General features: G+C 42.6%; 1 protein-coding gene across 2 annotated transcripts in view; it reads right to left on the bottom strand.

Annotated features, from left to right (window-relative positions):
* CNKSR3 (CNKSR family member 3) overlaps positions 1-22,810 on the bottom strand; it is an 89,602-nt gene that overhangs the window by 22,028 nt on the left and 44,764 nt on the right. For both annotated transcript variants that reach the window (XM_028103394.2, XM_028103393.2), the window contains exons 2-4: positions 9,852-10,015; positions 3,411-3,613; positions 2,813-2,900 (exon numbers count right to left, since the gene is read on the bottom strand). In XM_028103394.2, the coding sequence (XP_027959195.2) occupies positions 2,813-2,900; positions 3,411-3,613; positions 9,852-10,015 (455 nt within the window). The remainder of the gene's footprint in view (positions 1-2,812; positions 2,901-3,410; positions 3,614-9,851; positions 10,016-22,810) is intronic.

Below are 22,810 nucleotides of genomic sequence, written 5' to 3'. Positions count from 1 at the left end.
TTCTGCCACCATGAACGTGGGTTCCCACACCCGTTCCTACTGGGAGGAAGCAGCTGCAGGCATGACTTCATGTTGTTTGGCATAAAGGCAATGGAATGGGAAAAAGAAGTTCTGGAACCGAGTCACCCCTCAGGATCCAGACAGTGGGACCGACCTCTGTCACATTCCTTGGTCACCCGGATCAACAGACTCAGACCAGCCTGCCTGGCAGGGACCACACCGGGGCCACCATCGGATGCCCCTTCCCTCCAGGGCTCTTCCTCATTCTACCTTCTTCAGCAACCTGTCACCCTCTCCATGCTGTGTCTCTTCCTCTGTAAAGCGGGCATGATAAACCCTAGCTCCAAGATCTGCTGAGAAGTCAACGCGGTAAACAGGTGTCAAAGATGTCGCACGCACCTGAGACACAACCAGCACCCAATAAATGCTCTCGGGGCTTCTTCCTCCTCTGCTTCTGTGGCCACTTCACTTTCTGTTCAGTCCTCCTGGGCTTTCTATTGCTCATTCCCCCCATTTTTCCCCCAGTGGAACTCTGGTGCCTGCCACTGCCATTTCGTCTCTCACCACTGTGACTGCAGTTTCCATGTCATCGCAACTTTATGAGGACAGACTGAAGGTACAGAGCCCAACGCCTTCCCACCCCAGTTTCCTCTGTCCGACGGTAGAGCCTGAAAACTGGACTGGAGCTCTATCCATGGACTTGGCGTGGGACGGCAGCTGAGGCACGCTTACAAGAATGGCGCAGGCTCTTCACAGGGGAAAAAGCAGCAACTCTTCACCCTTCAGATCAGGAGATGGACACATTATCCTTCAACAGAAGGATGCAGACAACGTGACAAGAAGGAGGAGGGTGGACGGCAACATACGGACGAGAGAAAGGAGCAGAAGGAGACGAAAGAAAGACCCAAGGAGAACATGTTCCTTGTCACCGGAAAAGAAGGACACAACTTTCCTTCCTTCAATTTCCCAGAGAAAAGGAATAAATGGAAAAGACGGGTTTCTTCCAGAAAAGTCAAGAGACCTTCTGCCAAGAAGTTTTGAAGAAAACTGTACGTCCCCTTGCTGGAAGAGAGTGTGAAGTCTCCTGGCTCATTCAGTCTTGTCGCTGCCATCACATGGCACATAGAAAAAGGCGTTTGGCTCATTCATCAAGTTTGTTATTTCTAATCCATGTGCACACAAATAGTCCACTTGCCAAGGCACCTGTGTTCTCTAATTGCTAAAGACAACATATGTTCACAAGAGCTAAACATCTTTCTCAATCTAAGTCCATAAAATGATATTCCCATGTATATTCATATTTTGCCAGTCTCCATCCTTAAAAATTGTTCAAATTTAAATAAACAACAACAACAAAAAACCAACAACAGAAAGAAAAGAGCAACATACTTGTCAACTTTCTCTCCTTAAACCATCAAATTTGTTTCCAGAAAACCAGTACAAGGTGTGATTTTTTTATATTTCCTACTATATGCTCTTATTTCTTGTGGGCACTGTGCTTTACATGTATTACATCTCATTTAATCTTCATACCAATCTTTTGAGGTAGATATTATTATTTTAAAATAAAATATTTTACAATATTTCTCTATATCCAATTTTACACAAATACATACATGTGGTCACATAATATTCTTTGTAAATGAAAGAAGTGTTTCTTTTCCTTCCTGGGGTGGAGGGGCCTTGGCTCCTATGCTCCATCCCCACTTCTCTCCCTGCCAAAGTAAACCCAACTTTTCTTCCAAATTGCCTACTGTACTTACTCCTTCGTACACAAGCTTTTGGATGTGTATTATAAATACATATATACATACATTTCCATATTGGGGGGGGTCACCATTTGTCATTATATTACACTTTTTTCCTTATTTAATAATAACTTCTAGAAATCCTGCCAAATCATCTGGTAAGGTAAATATTAGTATTCCCATTTTACAGACAAAAAAATTGAGGTTCCTAAGTTTTAAGTGACTTGTCCAAGGTCCCAGGGCTAATTAGTGGTAGAGGTAGGATTTGAACGTGTGGCTGTCTCTGAAGCACATGTTCAATGAGCACCAAAGGGAAAACAAACACAATACCCCTTCTGTCCCCTAAGTTTGGGTTAAACTTCTTCCAACAAGTGACAAAGTCTCATCAGCTGATTTGTCAAAAGCACTGTCTCATTTGTTTAAACACACATTTAAAAATCACCACTTCTCATGTGCCAGGCGGTGTGAGGCCCGAAGAAGGGGCAAGTGTGATGAGAATGCTCGGCGGGCAGCCTTCTCCTGACGTGACCAGCTCAGGATCTGTACCTCCCATGCGGAGACTTTTTTCTACCATCAGTTCATAACAATCAACACTTCTGTGACTACCAGAAAAACACCCCAAGACGACGTTAAGAAGCCCACTCCCTCCAGACAAGAGTCACCTTCTCACGGAGGGTCACTCCAGCCCCACACCTAAACCTGAATTCCACCTCAATCCTTCTCGCGCTCCTTCCCTCCTTAGCATTCCTTAACTTTACGTCACATAGTTCCTCCAGAGTTTCTATTTAAAAAAATTAAGTGCTCGAACAGTTTAGAGAAAGTACAGGCCTATTAGCTCAACTATTTTAAAACAAAAGAAGGTAATCTTCTATGTAAAGGCCACTGGTCACTTTCTAGAAACCATCTGTACAAAGTGTCTAATTAAAAGCCTTTCCTCTCTCTCCCCAGTTGGGATGGGAAAAAAATGGCGAGGGGCAGAAAAGCAAAAAGCATGCGAGTCCTCTGAAGAAGAGAACAGGGCAGAGGGAGGAAACGGTGTTAAAAAGCAACAGTGACGTACTGACCTTCTGGACGGTAGTTGTCAGGTCCAGGCAAAGCTGAATGATTTTGTTCTTCGTTACTGAGAAATCCGTGATCCCTGTAAATGGAGCCCTAGAAAGCAACAGACGTTCTTTTAAAGAAGGGGTGGGGGTACTGGGCTCCCGCACGGTATGCTGAGCAGCACAGCCACACCACAGGCTGGTTTCAAAGACTGGTCATGCAACTGTTTCCTCTCAAAAACAGGAATCTGAACAGAAAAGAGACAGAGAAGTGCTAGATTAAGAGCACTTCAGAAAAGGAGCCAAGAGAATTCATGTCCCTTCAGAGGTCAACTGACAGCCTACAGACCAACCAAATAATCACGAACGTTTAACCACAGTGATGCACAGCTTCCACATGGTTCCAGGCCTTCCCCAAGGGGAGCTTAATTTGTTCCTGCTATTCACCCTTTCGGTAGCTTCCAAAGGGACCCAGAAATCCCCCACTGAGCCAGAACTCCTGCAGCAGTGCAGTGGAAGGGACAGGAAAGAGACACCAGCTCATTTCCCTAAGACAACGGACAGGGCTGTGTGTGGCTCGGGCCCTCCCCTGATCGGACGGTCGAGCGCATGCATCACTTACCGGTCCAGCCAAGCCAACAAGGCCTTAGCAGCACCTATTAGCTCCACCACAGAAGTCAGGAACTCATTGGGGGGCTTGTGGGAAGTGTTTCCATCATAAGCCGGACTTTTCCTCCGGCTACTTATGTAATTTTGTAAGTTGTGGGAAGATGCTCGCAGTTTCAGAACTAAGTTCTTCATATTATCAGTTTCCAGGCCATAATTCTGTGGAAAATAAAATCAAAGGGAAAAATTCAAGACAATCAACAACATCCAAACTCTCGTAATAACTCAAAAGCCCACTGAGCAACCTGAATAACTCCTACGACAGTCACAAAACCCTACATGATTTACCCACAGTGCTGATCTTACCCACTCCAGCCTCTTCTGTCCTTCCTCCAGCATACTCCTGTCCCAGGGACTTTGTCCTTGCTAGTTCCTCTTTTCAAATGCTCCTGCCACAAATATTCGCATGGACATCTCTTTTTTATATTTACCTACTAGCCCAAAGGCTCCCTCCTCTTTGAGGCTTCCTTGACATTCTAGGGCAAGTTCCTTAGCCTGAGCCCTACTGACATTTAAAGCCCAGTGTTCTCTGTTTGGGTTGGGGTGACGGGGAGAGGGAGGATGCCTGTACATCGCAAGATGCGGAGCAGTACCCCTGGCCAGTAGCACCCTCTCCCTAGTTGTGACAACCAAAGATGTCTCCAGACATTGCCAAATGCCCCCTCAGGTCACTCTCTAGCTCACCACCGATCTGCCACCTCTCTGAACCACCCTGTTTGGCACCACCTTCCTCCATGGAGATGTGAGGTCCGAGAGGGCCGAGTTCTGTGTCCGGCTCACACTCATACTGGCAGCACCGAAGACAACAAAGCAGCCCCTGAATGGATGAATTTCCATCAGGTGAGACTTACTTGCCCAGAAACAGCAACACTGACCAAACGTCAATTCACCTGAAATGTAATTTCCAACTCTTGAGTTTCTCACCTGTGTTCTTTCTGGATAAATGTTCAACTTACTTAGGTGCTTTGAAAGAATGAATCTCGTGTGATAGGTAGAGAACAAATCCCAACACCCACATCTGAGATGACTTTGGTGGGAGGGAAGGATGAATTTCTGTATTCAGCTGCATGGACATATCCCAAGTTGGTGTTTCATTATTTTAACAAAAAATGAAGATATTTCTGGGGTCTGTTATACTGCTGCAACAGCATCCCCAAAGCAAGAATATGGTGCCCTTTAAACGTTGGGAATAAAAGAATGACCAATATTATTGAACACTTACTCTCTGCCATCTCGAGACTGGGCCAAGTGCCCAACAAGTATTATCTCAGGGAAAGAGCACACGAAGGTGGAAATGATAGGATCTCTATTTTAGAGGTGAGGAAACTGAAGCACAGAGCCATTAAATAAATTCCCCAAAGTCACACAGCTCCTCTGTGGAGAGGTGGGATTCTAATGAAGGCCATCAGCAGCAAGGACACAAGCTTTCGATCACCATGCTGCATGATCCCCGTCCACGCTCCCTGCCCAAGGGAGGACAGAGGGAAAAGACAGAAAACAGGGTGGGTAACAGACGAGGAAAAGAAAAGTGGCCAGTGGCCTTGGATCCACACAAACTAACAAGCTGCTTACCTCCCCCCAAATTCTATCTTGACCTGCTGAATCCCCTGTTCAAGAAGTCAATGTTTGCATAGTAATAAAAGTTCCAAGTAATTTTTGGTGACACTGACTACGGACACTATAGCTGGGTTTTCACTGCAGTGAAATTTTCATGAAGCTTAAATTTATGTTGCTGCCTATAATAAAATAAAAAGTGCTTTTTAAAAAATTTAGATAGACATTTTGAAAAGAGTGGAGTACAATAAAAAAATAAAATAAAAATGAATACTTCCTCAGATCCGTTAACTGGTGGCTGTCTTTTGCAAGCTTTAAAATTTTCATAATAAATTCATAATTTCATAATTTAATGAAATAAAATTTCATAATAAAAATGAGTGTTCTGTATTAACAGTAATGTTCTATCCAAACCTCATATTCCTTCATTTTTTCCTGTCATTTTCTACAGACTAAAATATGATGTTGTCCTTCAACAAAGAAGACAAAAATACAAAGATGGATTTTCATCATGCTTTTTAAATCCAGAGAATCAAAGACTCACAAGTGAATGGATAAAGAGCCACGTGACAAGCTTGTTTTGAAGGACTTGTGACTGATTAAATGGAACTGTCCCCTCATTCAGTCAATTACTCAGCCTGCCAATTTCTATCAAGAGTTCTGAACTAAAAGCAGGAAAGTCAGCTTTCTAGAATCAGTGTCACCAGAAATGACTTGGAACTCTTATTACTACACACAACATTTCCTTCTTGAACTCAAAGAGGATTAAATGCATTTTAGTGTTGCAAGAAGTGTTAAACCTCAATCTCCTACAAACCTACCACTTCTCATATTAAAATAAAGGGGGAGTGTAGCTTCTTGTTAACTGGTTCTTTTCCTTTCCACTCAATGTGCTCTGAATCTGGTTTCCCACCCAAAACAAATCATAGGACTGGAAGGAGGGAGAGATGCAGCTCTGATGGAGTACAATTTTAACAAGATAGAAAGAAGGAGCAAAGGAAGGACAATCCTTCCCTCCCCCCCGCCCCCATTCCACACAGGAAGAGAACAAGAAACTGATTATATTCGCTCAAGAGAACCTCTAATGTAGAAACATAATCAGGAAAGGATTATTGACTTAAGTGCCCCACAATGAAAAACAGAAAATGAATAATTACTCAGACCAGATTTGATTACCTTCATTAATCTTTTCCCTCAAACTTGTCCCCTTCAGAAATTGTGCTAAGATAAAAGTAACAAGAAGATACAAACCAAGTAAGAAATGAAATGAGTCCCTGAAAATCTATACACATACACAAACCCTTCCGCTGAGATCTCGCTTCATCAGAGGTTAGCCATTGGGGGGTTATTTCCTGGTCTGGCTAGGGAAATCACGCGGGAGACAGGAGAGTCTCACTCTTCTGGTGCCTTAATTATACACATTTTGGCTAAGATGAATCTTCTCCTTCTCTTCTACCTTCTTTTCCCATTCCTCCCGACCCTGTCCATGATCTAATATACGTGATTAAGGAGTGCCAGAGAAAACACAACCTAAACCATCTCACTGACTTGGCTCAGTTTGGTCACAACCTAAGAGAGATATTCCACATTTTTTCCAAAAGGCATTTAATACACTCATAAGCAAGATCAAGTTAAATTCAGACTGTCAGCAAAGATTACTCTTCCGGCATGATTTTTCCCCATAAAGAAGGATAACATTTTTTCATGATTTGCCATAGATGTAGGTAAAGGAGGAAATTAATAATCTCAGGGATATACAAGTGCACAGAAGTGCCCTGGGCAGGTAAATACATTACAGGTATTTCATTTAATCATACATTTAGGTGGCATCACTTAACATGTGTTACTGATCCCTACTTTGTTCACTTTCTCAACCTACTTCAACCTTAAAAATATGGGGCACCTGTGGGGCTCAGTTGGTTAAGCTTCTGCCTCGGGTCTTGATCTCATCAGGATTGTGAGAGGGAACCCTTGCAACCAGTTCTGTGCTCGGCATGTAGTCTTGCTTGAGAGTCTCTCTCCCTCCCCCTCCCCCCTTTGCACACGCACGGGCGCTCTCTCTCCAAAATAAAATCTTTAAGGCATATATATAATGTTTTATATTTAATTGTAAAATATTTAATTAACTTATATATAATTATATATATGTGCCTGCCTTGGTAACTAGGGTTTGGTTGATTTGGCAATGGAAATGGGTTACAATTATACTTGTTCTTACTCTCAATCGCACCCTCCAGACCAGCGCTAGTCAACAGAACTTGTTGCAAGTATGAAAATGTTCTCTATGTGCACTGTCCAAATATGGTAGATACTAGCCACCAGGAGCTATGAGCACTTGAAATATAGCTTAGTGTGACCAAGGAAGTGAATTTTATTTCATTTTAATTTATTTTAATTTCAATAGTTGCACGTGGCGAATAGTTGTCCTACTGGAAAGAGCAGCTCTAAGAGGCTGCTCCAGATAGGTGGAGAAAAATTGGGCTCAGACGCTGAACTCAATCCTAAGAAGTGGTCTTGGTTCAGCCTCATGATACAAGTCCATGGTCGATATTTGCAAAAGGCAGTGTTCTCTCCTGGCTCTCTTCTCTAACCATGACTAGCTATCTGTGGGCCATCTGCTCACTGGTTTTGGAATCTTTACCAATAGTTATTCCCTATGTTAGGTTTTTACCCATTCTATCTGCCCTGTTCTTTCCAGAACTTTCCAGTGGTTGTTTTTTCCTCTCTTTCTTCTACATTCTATTCATTTCCTGTCCATCACAAAACCAACATCCACCAAACTAAGTTTACATTACCACCTCTTTTATAACCCCAGGGCCAACTGCAAGTATACATGAACTGCCCAAGGGTTGGGTTGTTCAAGGCAAAGAATTATCACCAATTTATATATACAAAGATCTCCATAGTATAAACAGATGAAATAGAGAGTACAATAATTAACATATGCATTTCAATAGGAACACTTTATGAGGATATTACATCAAGAAGAAAAAAATATGTTAATCAAACCCTCTAAAACCCTCCCCAACCCAGAAAAGGCACACTCATTTGAGAGCCCCCCTGTGCCCCTCCTGTCAAATGCATTCACTGGCACTTTGCTGCACAAAGCATGTCCAGAATGAGTTTGAGGTCAAACTTTGTCTGCAAAGGAAATTAGAAGGAAATTGTAGGAGATAAAATGCAGCTTTAGGTTCTGGCATTTGTCCAGCTTTGTTCATTTCAGGCCAATATTTTAAGAGGTAGGGAAGGGGCAAGAGCAGAGAGCCGGTTGCTATGTTTATTACCTGGCTTGCTATACACTGCGTGCCTTGAATCGACCCTTCCTCCTCACCTCTCATATTGTGGACTGCAAAGTCATTTACCTCAAAGCCCTTCCTTGAAGTTGAAAGAGACAAATCAAATGAGCAGAAAAGATGGAAAAGTGAGCTTCCCAGAAAGTACAATAAAAGTAAACTCAAACATGTTTCACTGTATATAAGAAAACCATACAGCCTTAATAATAAACAGGACTCTAAGACATCTTCTGGGCAATGCAACAGACACGTTAGAGTCCTGCCACATCCAGAGAGTGTTACTGTACAGATGGGGAAAACAGACACCCCCGTTTCCCTGGAGGTCACAGAGTGAGGAGTGTGTAGCAGAGCCAGGATTAGAATGCAGAAAGCCTGCCTCCCAGGCCAACACTCACACCACTTTGGCCACAGCGTCTCCCCTGTGGCAGCTCATTTATCAACCACAAATAATTTCCCCATTACTCTTGTAAACAAGAGCAGCGCATCTCAGAGCGGGAGACAAAGCTCTGTCCATTTTAAGAAGAAGAATATGCACAATGCGGCAAGTGTTACATAATCAACGGAACGCAGACCAGCAATGGCAAGATAATCGGGAGCACATTCTTTCCCACCATTCTCAGTGATGTAATTGTATATACCCCTGGCTCAGGTTCATGGCATTACTTAACCCAGCCTGAATGCTGCGGAGCAGGTCCAGATCCTGACAGCTGGGGAAACTGCATCCTTGACATGGCACCGTAGCACACAGACGTGGAATCCCACCGCACAGCAGCCAGTTTGTAAACACAATGCCCTCACAGGCACTTTTAGCCCATGCTTAAAAAAGTCACTCGTGCAGCCACGGGTGCCATGCAAGAGTCAGAACCTGGCAGGGCTGAACTCACTTATGTTCAAGCCAAAGCTCAAGCATCTGCAAAGTGTAGCTATGTTCACCTTTTTTCCCATCTAGCTACCACTTCATAGGTTGGTGACTGCAAGCACGAGCATCAGTTTATCACAAATACCTGGGAAACATAAAAAAGCTTTTCATAGTGACAAAAACAGACATGAAAATCAGAACCTATTTCTCATTTCAGTTTAGAAGATGCCACTGGCGTTCAGGATGATCTCCCTCTTTGTACTCTCCACACAAGATAAGAAAATGAAACTAACACTGACTTTATTCTGTAAAAGGTAAGCTTCTTCTTAAAGGGCAAGACAGTAAATACACTGGACTCTGGGGTTCACAGGGTCCCTGGCCCAACTACTCCACTCGACCGCTGTGGCTGGAGAGTAGCTGCAGATAACAGATGCATGGGCGTGGCTGTGTGCCGATAAAACTTTATTGACAAAAATAATGGGCCAGGCTTAACCTGCAGGCCAGTTTGCCTGCTCCTCACCTAGAAAACAATTCTTTTTCTTCCTTTTTTATGTTGTCTTCAGCTCATGCTTCACTTCAATGGAGCATTAATAGAAAGCGATGCTACACCAAATCGCGAACATTAAGGATTTAAGCAAGTAAGGTTCTAGAGGACATCATCATGGCACAGATCATCTTTTCCTGAACTCACCAGCGCACAGAGAAGGTCGACAGCCTCCAACACAAGTTCCTGGTGTCCAATTCGCGTGACCCCCAGCTCCTCAAGATCCTGATGGGAAATCTGCAGCAGCTGCTCTCCATTTATCTTCTCCCGTTCAAACTTGTGGACATACTGCTGCAGGCAGTCATCTAACCCTACCAAAAAGAGCAGAAGTCCATTATTGTCATTTTGTTACCTTTACTCAAAACACTGCCCACAGGGCCTCTGTCGGCGGCTTCTGGCAAGTGATAGAGCCACGGAGCACAAAATCGGAACTTTTAGAAGTCGGCTCCGCTGAGGGACGTCACTCCAGTGGCTAAGCGGGGGGTGGAACCCTCGCGGGACAGTGTGGTCTCAGGACCCTCGGGGTCACAGAAAAACTGGGGGTGCCTGAGTGCGGCAGAGCTCCCAGGTATCGGAGCGGGGAAGCCGGCTGCAGAGACGGAGCCGAGGCGCCGGCTCTCGGCTCGGGGTTGCCATAAACAGTGATCTGCGGCCCACTCGGGCCACTGCTCCTCCAGCAGGGACCCAACAAGCGGAAGATCCGGGGAGACTTCCTTCCTCCCCCAGGAGGAGCGGCGCGGGAGCGCACCGCAGGGATCTGCTGGGTTTGGAGACTCCACACAGGGTCAGGTGCCAGAGACAGAAACACTCGGTCACAGGCCGGGTGAGCACGGAGTGCAGCCGGAGACCAGGGAGACGGGAGTGACTGCTTTTCTCTGGGGGTGCACCGAGGAGCGGGGCCCCGAATTCTCAGCTCCTCCAGGTGGAGACTGGGAGGCCACCATTTTCACCCTGGTCCTCCAAAGCTGTACTGAGAGCTTGCAGGGAAAAAAAGCTCCTGAGAGCAAACCCGAACAGCTTGCTTAGGCCAGACCGACAAGGGCGGGGCAATTCCAGCCCCCCCCCCCCCCCCCGCAAAGACATTTGAGAACCACGGCAACAGGCCCCTCCCCCAGAAGATCAGCACAAACAGCCAGCAAGCGAAGACCAAGTTTACCGATCAAGGAGAACGGGAGAACTCCAGCGCTAGGGGAATACTGCACATAGAATTCATGGCTTTTTTACCATGATTCATTAGTTTTTCAAAGTTAATTTTTTTAACTTTTTTTAATTTTTTTCCCTTTTTCAACCACCATCTTATCAATCCCTTTTTTAAAAAAACATTTTTAATTTTTCATTTTTAGAGTCACATTTTATCCCTTCATAGTAGTTACCCTTATTTTTGGCATATATATAAAAGTTGTTCTCTTTTTAAAATTTTGAGATACAGTTTCTTCTAACAGATCAAAATATACCCTAAATCACTAGTGTATGGCTTTGTTCTAGTCTCCTGCCTGATCACATTCTTTCCTTTTTTTTTTTTTAAATCTTCTTTCTTTTTTCAAACAACCTCTTATCAATTCCTTTTATAAAATCTTTTATAATTTTCATGTTTACAGTCATCTTCCATCCCTTCATTGTACCAACCCTTATTTTGTATATATAAGTCTTTCTTCCTTTAAAATTTTAGGAGGCACTTTTTTCTGACAGACCAAAATACGCCCAAAATCTAGTGTGTGACACTGATCTATGCACTAGCCTGATCATATTTGATCATATTCTGTTTTTTTTTTGTATTGTTCGGTTTTTGTTTTTATCTTTTTTTTTTTCTCTTTCTTTTTTCTTTCTTTCCCTTTCTTTTCCCCTGGTTTCAGGTCTTTTCTGACTTATATAGAGTATATTTGCTAGGGACGTTGTTAACCTGTTAGCATTTTGTTCTCTCATTCATCTATTCTCCTCTGGACAAAATGACAAGACGAAAAAAATCACCTCAGCATAAAGAACAAGAGTTAGTACCCTCAGCCAGGGACCTACTCAATACGAACATTAGTATGATGTCAGACCTAGAGTTCAGAATCATGACTTTAAAGATACTAGCTGGGCTTGAAAAAAGCATGGAAGTTATTAGAGAAACGCTTTCTGGAGAAATAAAAGAACTAAAATCTAACCAAATCAAAATCAAAAAGGCTATTAATGAGGTGCAATCAAAAATGGGGGCACTAACTGCTAGGATAAATGAGGCAGAAGAGAGAATCAGCGATATAGAAGACCAAATGATGGACAATAAAGAGGCTGAGAAAAAGAGAGAGAAACAACTACTGGATCACGAGGGCAGAATTTGAGAGAAAAGCGATATGATACGATGAAACAACATTAGAATAATTAGGATCCCAGAAGAAGAAGAAAGAGAGAGAGGGGCAGAAGGTATATTGGAGCAAATAATAGCAGAGAACTTCCCTAATGTGAGGAAGGAAACAGGCATCAAAATCCAGGAGGCACAGAGAACCCCTCTCAAAATCAATTAAAATAGGTCAACACCCCAACATCTAATAGTAAAACTTACGAATCCCAGAGACAAAGAGAAAATCCTGAAAGCAGCTCGGGACAAGAGATATGTAACCTACAATGGTAGAAACATTAGATTGGCAACAGACCTATCCACAGAGACCTGGCAGGCCAGAAAGGACTGGCATGATATCTTCAGAGCACTAAACGAGAAAAATATGCAGCCAAGAATACTATATCCAGCTAGGCTGTCACTGAAAATAGAAGGAGAGATAAAAAGCTTCCAGGACAAACAAAAACTAAAGGAATTGGCAAACACGAAACCAGCCCTACAAGAAACATTGAAAGGGGTCCGCTAAGCAAAGAGAGAGCCTAAAAGCAGCATAGATCAGAAAGGAACACAGACAATATACAGTAACAGTCACCTTACAGGCAATACAATGGCACTAAATTCATACCGTTCAATAGTTACCCTGAATGTAAATGGGCTAAATGCCCCAATCAAAAGACACAGGCTGTCAGATTGGATTAAAAAACAAGACCCATCGATACGTTGTCTGCAAGAGACTCGTTTTAGACCCAAAGACACCCCCAGATTGAAAGTGAGGGGGTGGAAAACCATTTACCATGCTAATGGACACCAAAAGAAAGCTGGGGTGGCAATCCTTATATCAGACAAATTAGATTTTAAAACAAAGACTGTAATAAGAGATGAAGAAAGACACTATATCCTACTTAAAGGGTCTACCCAACAAGAAGATCTAACAATTGTAAATATCTATGCCCCTAACATGGGAGCAGCCAATTATATAAGGCAATTAATAACAAAAGGAAAGAAACACATTGACAGCAATACAATAATAGTGGGGGACTTTAACACCCCCCTGACTGAAATGGACAGATCATCTAAGCAAAAGATCAACAAGGACATAAAGACTTTAAACGACACACTGGACCAAATGGACTTCACAGACATATTCAGAACATTCCATCCCAAAGCAACGGAATACACATTCTTCTCTAGTGCCCATGGAATATTCTCCAGAATTGATCACATCCTAGGTCACAAATCAGGTCTCAACTGGTACCAAAAGATTGGGACTATTCCCTGCATATTTTCAGACCACAAGGCTTTGAAACTAGAACTCAATCACAAGAGGAAAGTCGGAAAGAACTCAAATACATGGAGGCTAAAGGGCATCCTACTAAAGAATGAATGGGTCAACCAGGAAATTAAAGAAGAATTTAAAAATTCATGGAAACCAATGAAAATGAAAACACAACGGTTCAAAATCTTTGAGATACAGCAAAGGCAGTCCTGAGAGGAAAGTATATAGCAATACAAGCCTTTCTCAAGAAACAAGAAAGGTCTCAAATACACAACCTAACCCTACACCTAAAGGAGCCGGAGAAAGAACAACAAATAAAGCCTAAACCCAGCAGGAGAAGAGAAATAATAAAGATAAGAGCAGAAATCAATGAAATAGAAACCAAAAAACAGAACAGATTAACGAAACTAGGAGCTGGTTCTTTGAAAGAATTTATCAAGATTGATAAACCCCTGGCCAGACTTATCAAAAAGAAAAGAGAAATGACCCAAATCAACAAAATCATGAATGAAAGAGGAGTGATCACAACCAACACCAAAGAAATACAAACAATTATAAGAACATATTATGAGCAACTCTATGCCAGCAAATTAGATAACCTGGAAGAAATGGGTGCATTCCTAGAGATGTATCAACTACCAAAACTGAACCAGGAAGAAATAGGTATCCTGAACAGACCTATAACCACTAAGGAAATTGAAGCAGTCATCAAAAATCTCCCAACAAACAAAAGCCCAGGGCCAGATGGCTTCCCAGGGGAATTCTATCAGACATTTAAAGAAGAATTAATACCTATTCTCCTGAAACTGTTCCAAAAAATAGAAATGGAAGGAAAACTTCCAAACTCATTTTATGAGGCCACCATTACCTTGATCCCAAAACCAGACAAAGACCCCATCAAAAAGGAGAATTACAGACCAATATCCTTGATGAACATGGATGCAAAAATTCTCACCAAAATACTAGCCAATAGGATCCAACAGTACATGAAAAGGATTATTCACCACGACCAAGTGGGATTTATCCCTGGGCTGCAAGGTTGGTTCAACATCCGCAAATCAATCAACGTGATACAATACATTAACAAAAGAAAGAACAAGAATCATATGATCCTCTCACTAGATGCAGAAAAAGCATTTGACAAAGTACAGCATCCTTTCTTGATCAAAACTCTTCAGAGTATAGGGATAGAGGGTACATACCTCAATATCATAAAAGCCATCTATGAAAAACCTACAGCGAATATCATTCTCAATGGGGAAAAGCTGAGTGCTTTTCCCCTACGGTCAGGAACGTGGCAGGGATGTCCACTCTCACCACTGCTATTCAACGTAGTATTAGAAGTCCTAGCCACAGCAATCAGACAACGAAAAGAAATCAAAGGCACCCAAAATGGCAAAGAGGAAGTCAAACTCTCACTCTTTGCAGATGATATGATACTGTATGTGGAAAACCCAAAAGATTCCACCCCAAAACTGCTAGAACTCATACAGGAATTCAGTAAAGGGGCAGGATATAAAATCAATGCACAGAAATCAGTGGCATTCCTATACACCAACAACAAGACAGAAGAGAGACAAATCAAGGAGTCGATCCCATTTACAATTGCACCCAAAACCATAAGATACCTAGGAATAAATTTAACCAAAGAGGCAAAGGATCTGTACTCAGAAAACTATAAAATACTCATGAAAGAAATTGAAGAAGACACAAAGAAATGGAAAAACGTTGCATGTTCATGGATTGGAAGAACAAACATTGTGAAGATGTCAATGCTACCTAGAGCAATCTACACACTCAATGCAATCCCCATCTAAATACCATCCACTTTTTTCAAAGAAATGGAACAAATAATCCTAAAATTTGTATGCAACCAGAAGAGACCCCGAATAGCCAGAGGAATATTGAAAAAGAAAAGCAAAGCTGGCAGCATCACAATTCCGGACTTGCAGCTCTATTACAAAGCTGTCATCATCAAGACAGTATGGTACTGGCACAAAAACAAACACATAGATCAATGGAACAGAACAGAGAGCCCAGAAATGGACCCTCAACTCTATGGTCAACTCATCTTCGACAAAGCAGGAAAGAATGTCCAATGGCAAAAAGATAGTCTCTTCAACAAATGGTGTTGGGAAAATTGGGCAGCCACATGCAGAAGAATGAAACTGGACCATTTCCTTACACCACACACAAAAATAGACTCCAAATGGTTGAAGGACCTAAACGTGAGACAGGAGTCCATCAAAATCCTAAAGGAGAACACAGGTAGCAACCTCTTCGACCTCAGCCACAGCAACTTCTTCCTAGAAACATCGCCAAAGGCAAGGGAAGCAATGGCAAAACTGAACTGTTGGGATTTCATGAAGATAAAAAGCTTTTGCACAGCAAAAGAAACAGTCAACAAAACCAAAAGACAACCAACAGAATGGGAGAAAATATTTGCAAATGACATATCAGATAAAGGGCTAGTATCCAAAATCTATAAGGAACTTATCAAACTCAACACCCAAAGAACAAATAATCCAATCAAGAAATGGGCAGATGACATGAACAGACATTTTTCCAAAGAAGACATCCAAATGGCCAACAGACACATGAAAAAGTGCTCACCATCGCTCGGCATCAGGGAAATGCAAATCAAAACCTCAATGAGATACCACCTCACACCAGTCAGAATGGCTAAAATTAACAAGTCAGGAAACGACAGATGTTGGCGGGGATGCGGAGAAAGGGGAACCCTCCTACACTATTGGTGGGAATGCAGGCTGGTGCAACCACTCTGGAAAACAGTATGGAGGTTTCTCAAACAGTTGAAAATAGAGCTACCATACGATCCAGCAATTGCACTACTGGGTATTTACCACAAAGATACAAATGTAGGGATCCGAAGGGGTACATGCACCCGATTGTTTATAGCAGCAATGTCCACAATAGCCAAACTGTGGAAAGAGCCAAGATGTCCATAAACAGATGAATGGGTAAAGAAGATGTGGTATATATACACAATGGAATATTATGCAGCCATAAAAAGGAATGAGATCTTGCCATTTGCAACGACGTGGATGGAACTGGAGGGTGTTATGCTGAGTGAAATAAGTCAAGCAGAGAAAGACATGTATCATATGACCTCACTGATATGAGGAATTCTTAATCTCAGGAAACAAACTGAGGGTTGCTGGAGTGGTGGGGGGTGGGAGGGATGGGGTGGCCGGGTGATAGACATTGGGGAGGGTATGTGCTATGGTGAGTGCTGTGAATTGTGCAAGACTGTTGAATCACAGATCTGTACTTCTGAAACAAATAATGCAACATATGTTAAGAAAAAAGAAAAAGAAAAAGATAGCAGGAGGGGAAGAATGAAGCGGGGTAAGTCGGAGGGGGAGACAAACCATGAGAGACGAATGGACTCTGAAAAACAAACTGAGGGTTCTAGAGGGAAGGGGGTGGGGGGATGGGTTAGCCTGGTGATGGGTATTAAAGAGGGCACGTTCTGCGTGGAGCACTGGGTGTTATGCACAAACGATGAATCATGGAACCCTACATCAAAAACTAATGATGTAATGTATAGTGATTAACATAACAATCAAAAATTAAAAAAAAAACACTGCCCACAGTTATATTAACCTCAGGAATCTCCATTACGCTCCAACTATTCGATTGTCTATACGATGTACATCCCACCTGATGGACACTTTTCAGGTGTGTCATTATCTTGTCATCTCAAACAGATCCGCAATGTGCAGCTTACAATTTTCAAATGGATTTAGCAGTTTTATGACAGTTACCTTCCCATTCCCTTTCAACTAAAAGAATAAGCACTAAACCTTTGCCAACTTGGAAATGCTGGTCATGTGTACTACACATATGTTCGCTTGCCAGGCAGGGATGGGACATCGGCCCTGTCCCGGCCTATGTGATCCCAGTGGACTTGCCAATCAAGATGCTTTGCCACAGTCGCTGGCCACAATATTCTACCCGCTGGTCAGTTATAGGCTCAAGAATGATAATCAAAATCTTCCCTGATATTTGATATTTGGACACAGGAAGACAGAGGCTCTTCCTTTCCAGTTGGAAGTCATAAGGATACAACTTTGGGGATGCTGGCAGTCATTTTTCTCATCAATTTTCTGAAAACAAATCCATTTGAGAGAAAGAAAATGCTCCAATAATATCCTATATGCTCCTGGATCTAATTCCACTTAAGGATATTTCTAGTCCTATGATTTTCCACTTAAATTGAAATAAATTCCCATTCCAGCTCAAGCTTGTTTGTGTTGGGTTTCTGTCCCTTGCAACTGAAAAAGTTCTGATAAATACAGAATCCAAAGGAGAAGATACCAGCAGCGGTACCAGAGAAAGGCAATGGTCAATGGGTTCGCTCATGGGACTTTTTCCAGGTCAAACACTACTGCCGACAGTGTTGTATTTTAACACTCTTCTGTAATGGTTAAAATATGTAAAATAGGTAAGCCTCACAGAACTTGGGGTAACTTGGGGTTAAAGTTCTCTCTTTTATAGAGAACTCTCTGGTCAACTTGTTTCAATGGTTTTACTGGAATAAAACTTCACACTGAATCAATTGGTCTATTCAAGCCTAATAATAAAAGCCACCTTAGTGTTTTCAGCAATGAGGCTTATGAAATTTTAATCCCAACGCAGAGGATGAAAATTCAATTTAGCTAGCATAAAGTATGTGGAAGGCATGCGGCTGTCCTCTGCCACCCTCAAACACACGCATGCACCCACATGCGCGCACACACACACACACACACACACACACACACAAACTCATTTCATTGAGCCCTCTGCCATGTGGGGACTCTGCACTAGAAAAAGCAGGCACAAGGTCCAGTACTTGGTTTTGGCAATACTAATGTCTGTGGATTTAGAAGCTGATGTGCTAGGCTAAATGGTACCTCTACCCCACAAACTTCCACCATTTGCCTCCTGAGAAGATATAAAAAGAAGAATGTTTTATAACTACTGGGGACCCCAGCACATACAGGAAGAAGAGGTAAGAAAAAATCATTTTAAGGTGATCCGTTGGAACCCACCCATCTTCCCTCAAGTGACATCTATCTCGCCGAGAGGCTCCATCACACAGCGAGCAAGAGTAGAGACACTGACATAAGCACAGGTCCACTTTGATGGCTACAAGCCACAAATGTCCATCAGGGCACGTGAGTCAGACAGGCATTGGAGGCTACCCAAGGCAACAGGTGTGGAGACGGATGCTCCCCACCCCAGGGCTGCAGGGGCTGTGTGCCAGAGCCCCGCCACCCAGGGTCGTCTACAGAGGGTCGGCATCTATCTGCAATAAGCAATAGTGACAAGCGCCAAGAGCCAAGGAAAGCCTCCTGACAGCTTCCCTTCCCAATTTACAGATGCCTAAATTAGGACGCATGGGGGCTACATAACCTGTCTACAGCCACACAGCTGGCAAGATGTCAAAAGAAGGATTTTCAGAGCCATCTTCTTCAGCTTGCCATAAGCAGAAAAGGCCTTGAATTCAAATCAAGACCTATTTGACACAAGCTCTGCTCTTTCACATTCTACCCAGGAAACGTAGGATTATAAAAATTCCTCTCCAAGCATCTTCCCAAATAAGCAGTCAGGTCTAATTACAAACGCTTATTAAGAGAGAATCACGAAAACTCAGAGGTACTTAGAAGGTACTGTCACTGAATCCAAACAACTGGGAAAGTACAAACAAGAGTCTTCATTACTATGGATTTTCACCCTAAACCCCTTAGCCAGGTCTAAGCCAGGTCGCGAGCAATGTACCCTGCAATCTCCTCTCCACTGGGATGTCCTCGTCCCTTGCCCACTTTTAAGCTTTAAAAGGAATTTTTGTTTTAATTGTCACAAAAGTTTGGGACAACCGTGCTATACATTTAAATTTTGTTATGGCCGAATTGTGTCTCCCCAAAATTATATGTTGAAGTCCTAACCCCCAGTGCTCAGAAAGTGACTGTATTTGGAGAAAAAGCTTTAAAGATGTGATTAAGTTAAAATGAGATCATCAGGATGGGCCCTAATCCAAGATGACTGGTGTCCTTATAAGAAGAGGAGACACACACGGAGGCGAGACCGCGTAAAGACACGGGGAGAGAAAGCTATTTACAAGCCAAGGAGAGAGGCCACAAAAGAAGCCAACCCTGCCAACACCAGAATCTCAGGCTTCCAGCCTCTGGAGCTGGGTGGAAATAAACTTCTGTTGTCTCTTGACCCAGTTCGTGGTGCTTTTTTTATGGCAGCTCCGTTAAACCAACACAAATGTAACAGTGTTTCAGTTCCTTGTCATCCACATGTCATAAACTCTTTCTTAAAACAAAACAAACAAGGACCAGGGACCGGCAGAATTGAAATTCATGTTTACTGTGCCAGGCAAGTTCATTGTGCAAAGTAAAGCATAAAACAGAGATTCCTATTAGTTTTTACGTGCAGAATAAATTAGTCCATTAAAATTAAAGGGAAGAAACCATGCACCATGGATGTTCGTTGAACTTCATCCCTGAGTAATAAGTAGAAATAAAGATGAGGCCAGATTCCTCTTTTAATTAACTCAAGAGTTTCACTGAGGGAACAGGATTTCAGAAGTAGCTTGAGAGCATGAGGAAATATTCTGGACACAGAGAAAGTTGCGGGGGAGGTGCAATAAGGGATCTTGATAGGACCAAGGTTGTAAATAAGATCAGAGATTGAGAACTTGAAGAAAACAGAAGAACACTTCCCTGAAAGGGGGGCCAGAACGTCCTTGAGGATTCTGAGGGAATATAAATGACCTAACCTCAAATAATCAAAAAGATCCCTGACATGTAGGAGAATTATCAAGTAGGAATGCCATGTTGCTACCTACCTAAAAACAGCATCTGCAGTGGCATAAAGACTTCTTCCCAAGGGACACATATGTTGAATATGCTCGGTTTTAAATAATAATGCCCCCAGTCTTATTATTCCAATATGCTATGGCCTATTATTCACACCCCACTGATCAGAATACAGTTAAACATTTGTCAACAGCTAAATGAAATTATTATGTGGTCCCACAAAGGACGGGGAAATCCCCAATTTCAAGTAAACTGATCTAATCGTTTTAGAATTTGTAATACACACTTTGACCTATTTGTCACATGTACCTATTTGCCAGATCCTTGTTTCGAGGAATTTACAGAACATCTAGCAGAACAGAGAGAAACACACATCATTAAATAAAGTTAAACACATTCCATTTGCACAAATTAAACACATAATTCAATGTGAAAGAATCAGGAAGGAAAACAAAAGGGAGCTCCCAAAGAATGCAAACCACAAGGGAGGGAGGCCCAGACTCCCTTCACTGTCCCCAAATCTGGCAGTGAATACTCTCAAACTTTCAAAGAAATCCCAAGTAGGAGAAGGAAAACAAGCAACCTCTCTCCCCAGATATAGAAGGAGACAGGGCAGCAGTTGAAGAGCCTGAGCACCAGTACTAGTCCCACTTCTTGCTTACAGGAGCAAGTGACGTAGTTCCCTGGTTTGTTAAGACAGGGATACCCGCGTTAACGAACCTGAAATGTTAGTTGTTTGTAATGCGCTGAGAACACTATGAAGTACACGGTAATTACTCTAATGTGATTTATTCAGCTCCTCAATTTCCTCAGTGTTCAGAATAAAAGTTGCTAGGGAGACACAGAAAGCCCCAAATGCTTAGGTAGCCCCTCCTCGGAAACACGGTAAACTAGGGATTATCACTGTCCTCCCCAGGGGATGTTCGCAAACATGGGAGCCTGCCATCATCATCATCATCATCGATTCCACCCAAAAATGTCTCCTGACTGAGACCAGAATAGAAGCACCAAGAAAGCAGAGGCTTCCCTTTGTTCATTGTTTATCCCCTAGCATCTAGAAGACAGCCAGCGCTTAATAGTATTTGTGAAGTAAATAAGTGAAGGCATAAAGAAAGACAAGGAACATCACAAAATTATTAATGTCACACCAATGTACAAGCCTCCTGATTTTACTTCCCCATGCAAGTGAGTAACTAGAGAGAAAGAAACTACAGTCGGTGATATCATCTACAGGTATGTGCTGTAAGTCTCAGTGTTGTATGATTAAAGAAGGTCACTTCTACATTAAGGAAAGGATCATACACAAAACAAAACCCCCAAGTAAAACTCCAGTCTTTGACAAGATACTTGTCCCATACTAAAAATTATTCTTTATTAATTAATTAATCTCTCTCAAATGTGGGAGGGCTTGTGTCCACGAAGATGAAGAAGTTAGAGTAAATGCTCCCCTACAGAAAACATAGAGCTCTTCTCTAATCAGGTCACTGACTAGATCACCCTCTGTTCTGCAGGTGAGGGCCACTGGAAGGACCTCCCAATGGCTATGCTTTTGGCCTATATGCTCAAGGCAGCCAAAACTATAATTCTACAAATACAGTGAGCCCAGAGTGGTCTTACAGCATTTTATACCTAGTACTTTTGATCACTGAAGCATGTTTTAACCAGAGGGCTTTGTTTTGTTTGATTCAGACACTGGTTTAGCTAAAGCTTATAAACTCGTGTCTTATTTAGGACTTTTAAGGGCCACAAGTGACAATGGTGCAAACAGGATCACGGATACTGTGTTCTTCAACCAGGGGGATCAATTACATATCACACAAATTCAATTTAATTCAACACAATTTATGGAGCAACTAACCACCAAGTGCAAGGCCTTCCACGACGAAGGAGATGAGGACTTAGGAACAGGTCAGTTCTTGATGATCTGAACCGGAGGAAAGGAAACAAGACTTGGTCATACATTTATACCTAACGAAAATATTCTTGGAATTCCCAACACTTTTAAAAACATTAAACATCAAAGCTCTTCTGCCTTCCCAACTGGCTGACACTCCTGATCCAGGTCTTTTGCTAAGGATTAAAAAAAAAAAGAAAGAAAGAAAAATCAGGTTTCAAACCAAAGCTCAGTGTGGTATGGCTTCTATGTGGGCATAATATGATTAACAGAGCAAAACTAAGTTCACAGCATGGGGTACTGGTAGGACCTCCAAGTGCCCTTTTAATGAAGTGAGCCACCCAACTATATCCCTTTGGAATGACTTTCTTTTGTCACCCTTGTTTTGTTGGCATCTCTAGGCTTTAATTTTAAAACTAGCTGATAAAACCGGTTTAAATATACCAATCTGAGTTTCGGCAGTAACACCATGTTTGAGACACAGAAGTGTGTAATTTTAAAGGACTGAGGGATTCTTTTTGCCTGGTTGGACAGGCCCTTGACTGACCTTTCCTAAAGAGTCAAAACTACAACCAGTGTCTCTAGGTAACAGGGGGAGAGTGGGGCCCAAGGGCCACCTCTCAGGGGCAGCCTGAGACAGTAGGGCACACACCCAGCTGTGCTGCTGGTCTTTGCACCTGCTAAGGCATCTGATGGAGGCGGTTCTTCCCTCTAGTTTAGAGGGACCCGATTTGGGGTGCCTGGGTGGCTCAGTCGGTTAAATGTCTGCCTCTGGCTCAGGTCATG

This window comes from Eumetopias jubatus, unplaced genomic scaffold (genome assembly GCF_037043125.1).
Source record: "Eumetopias jubatus isolate StellerSeaLion01/CBP00866 unplaced genomic scaffold, mEumJub1_p1.0 scaffold_6, whole genome shotgun sequence".
Lineage (NCBI taxonomy): Eukaryota > Metazoa > Chordata > Mammalia > Carnivora > Otariidae > Eumetopias > Eumetopias jubatus.
Note: the sequence above shows the minus strand (reverse complement) of the source record. Positions and strands in the feature narration are given on the sequence as shown.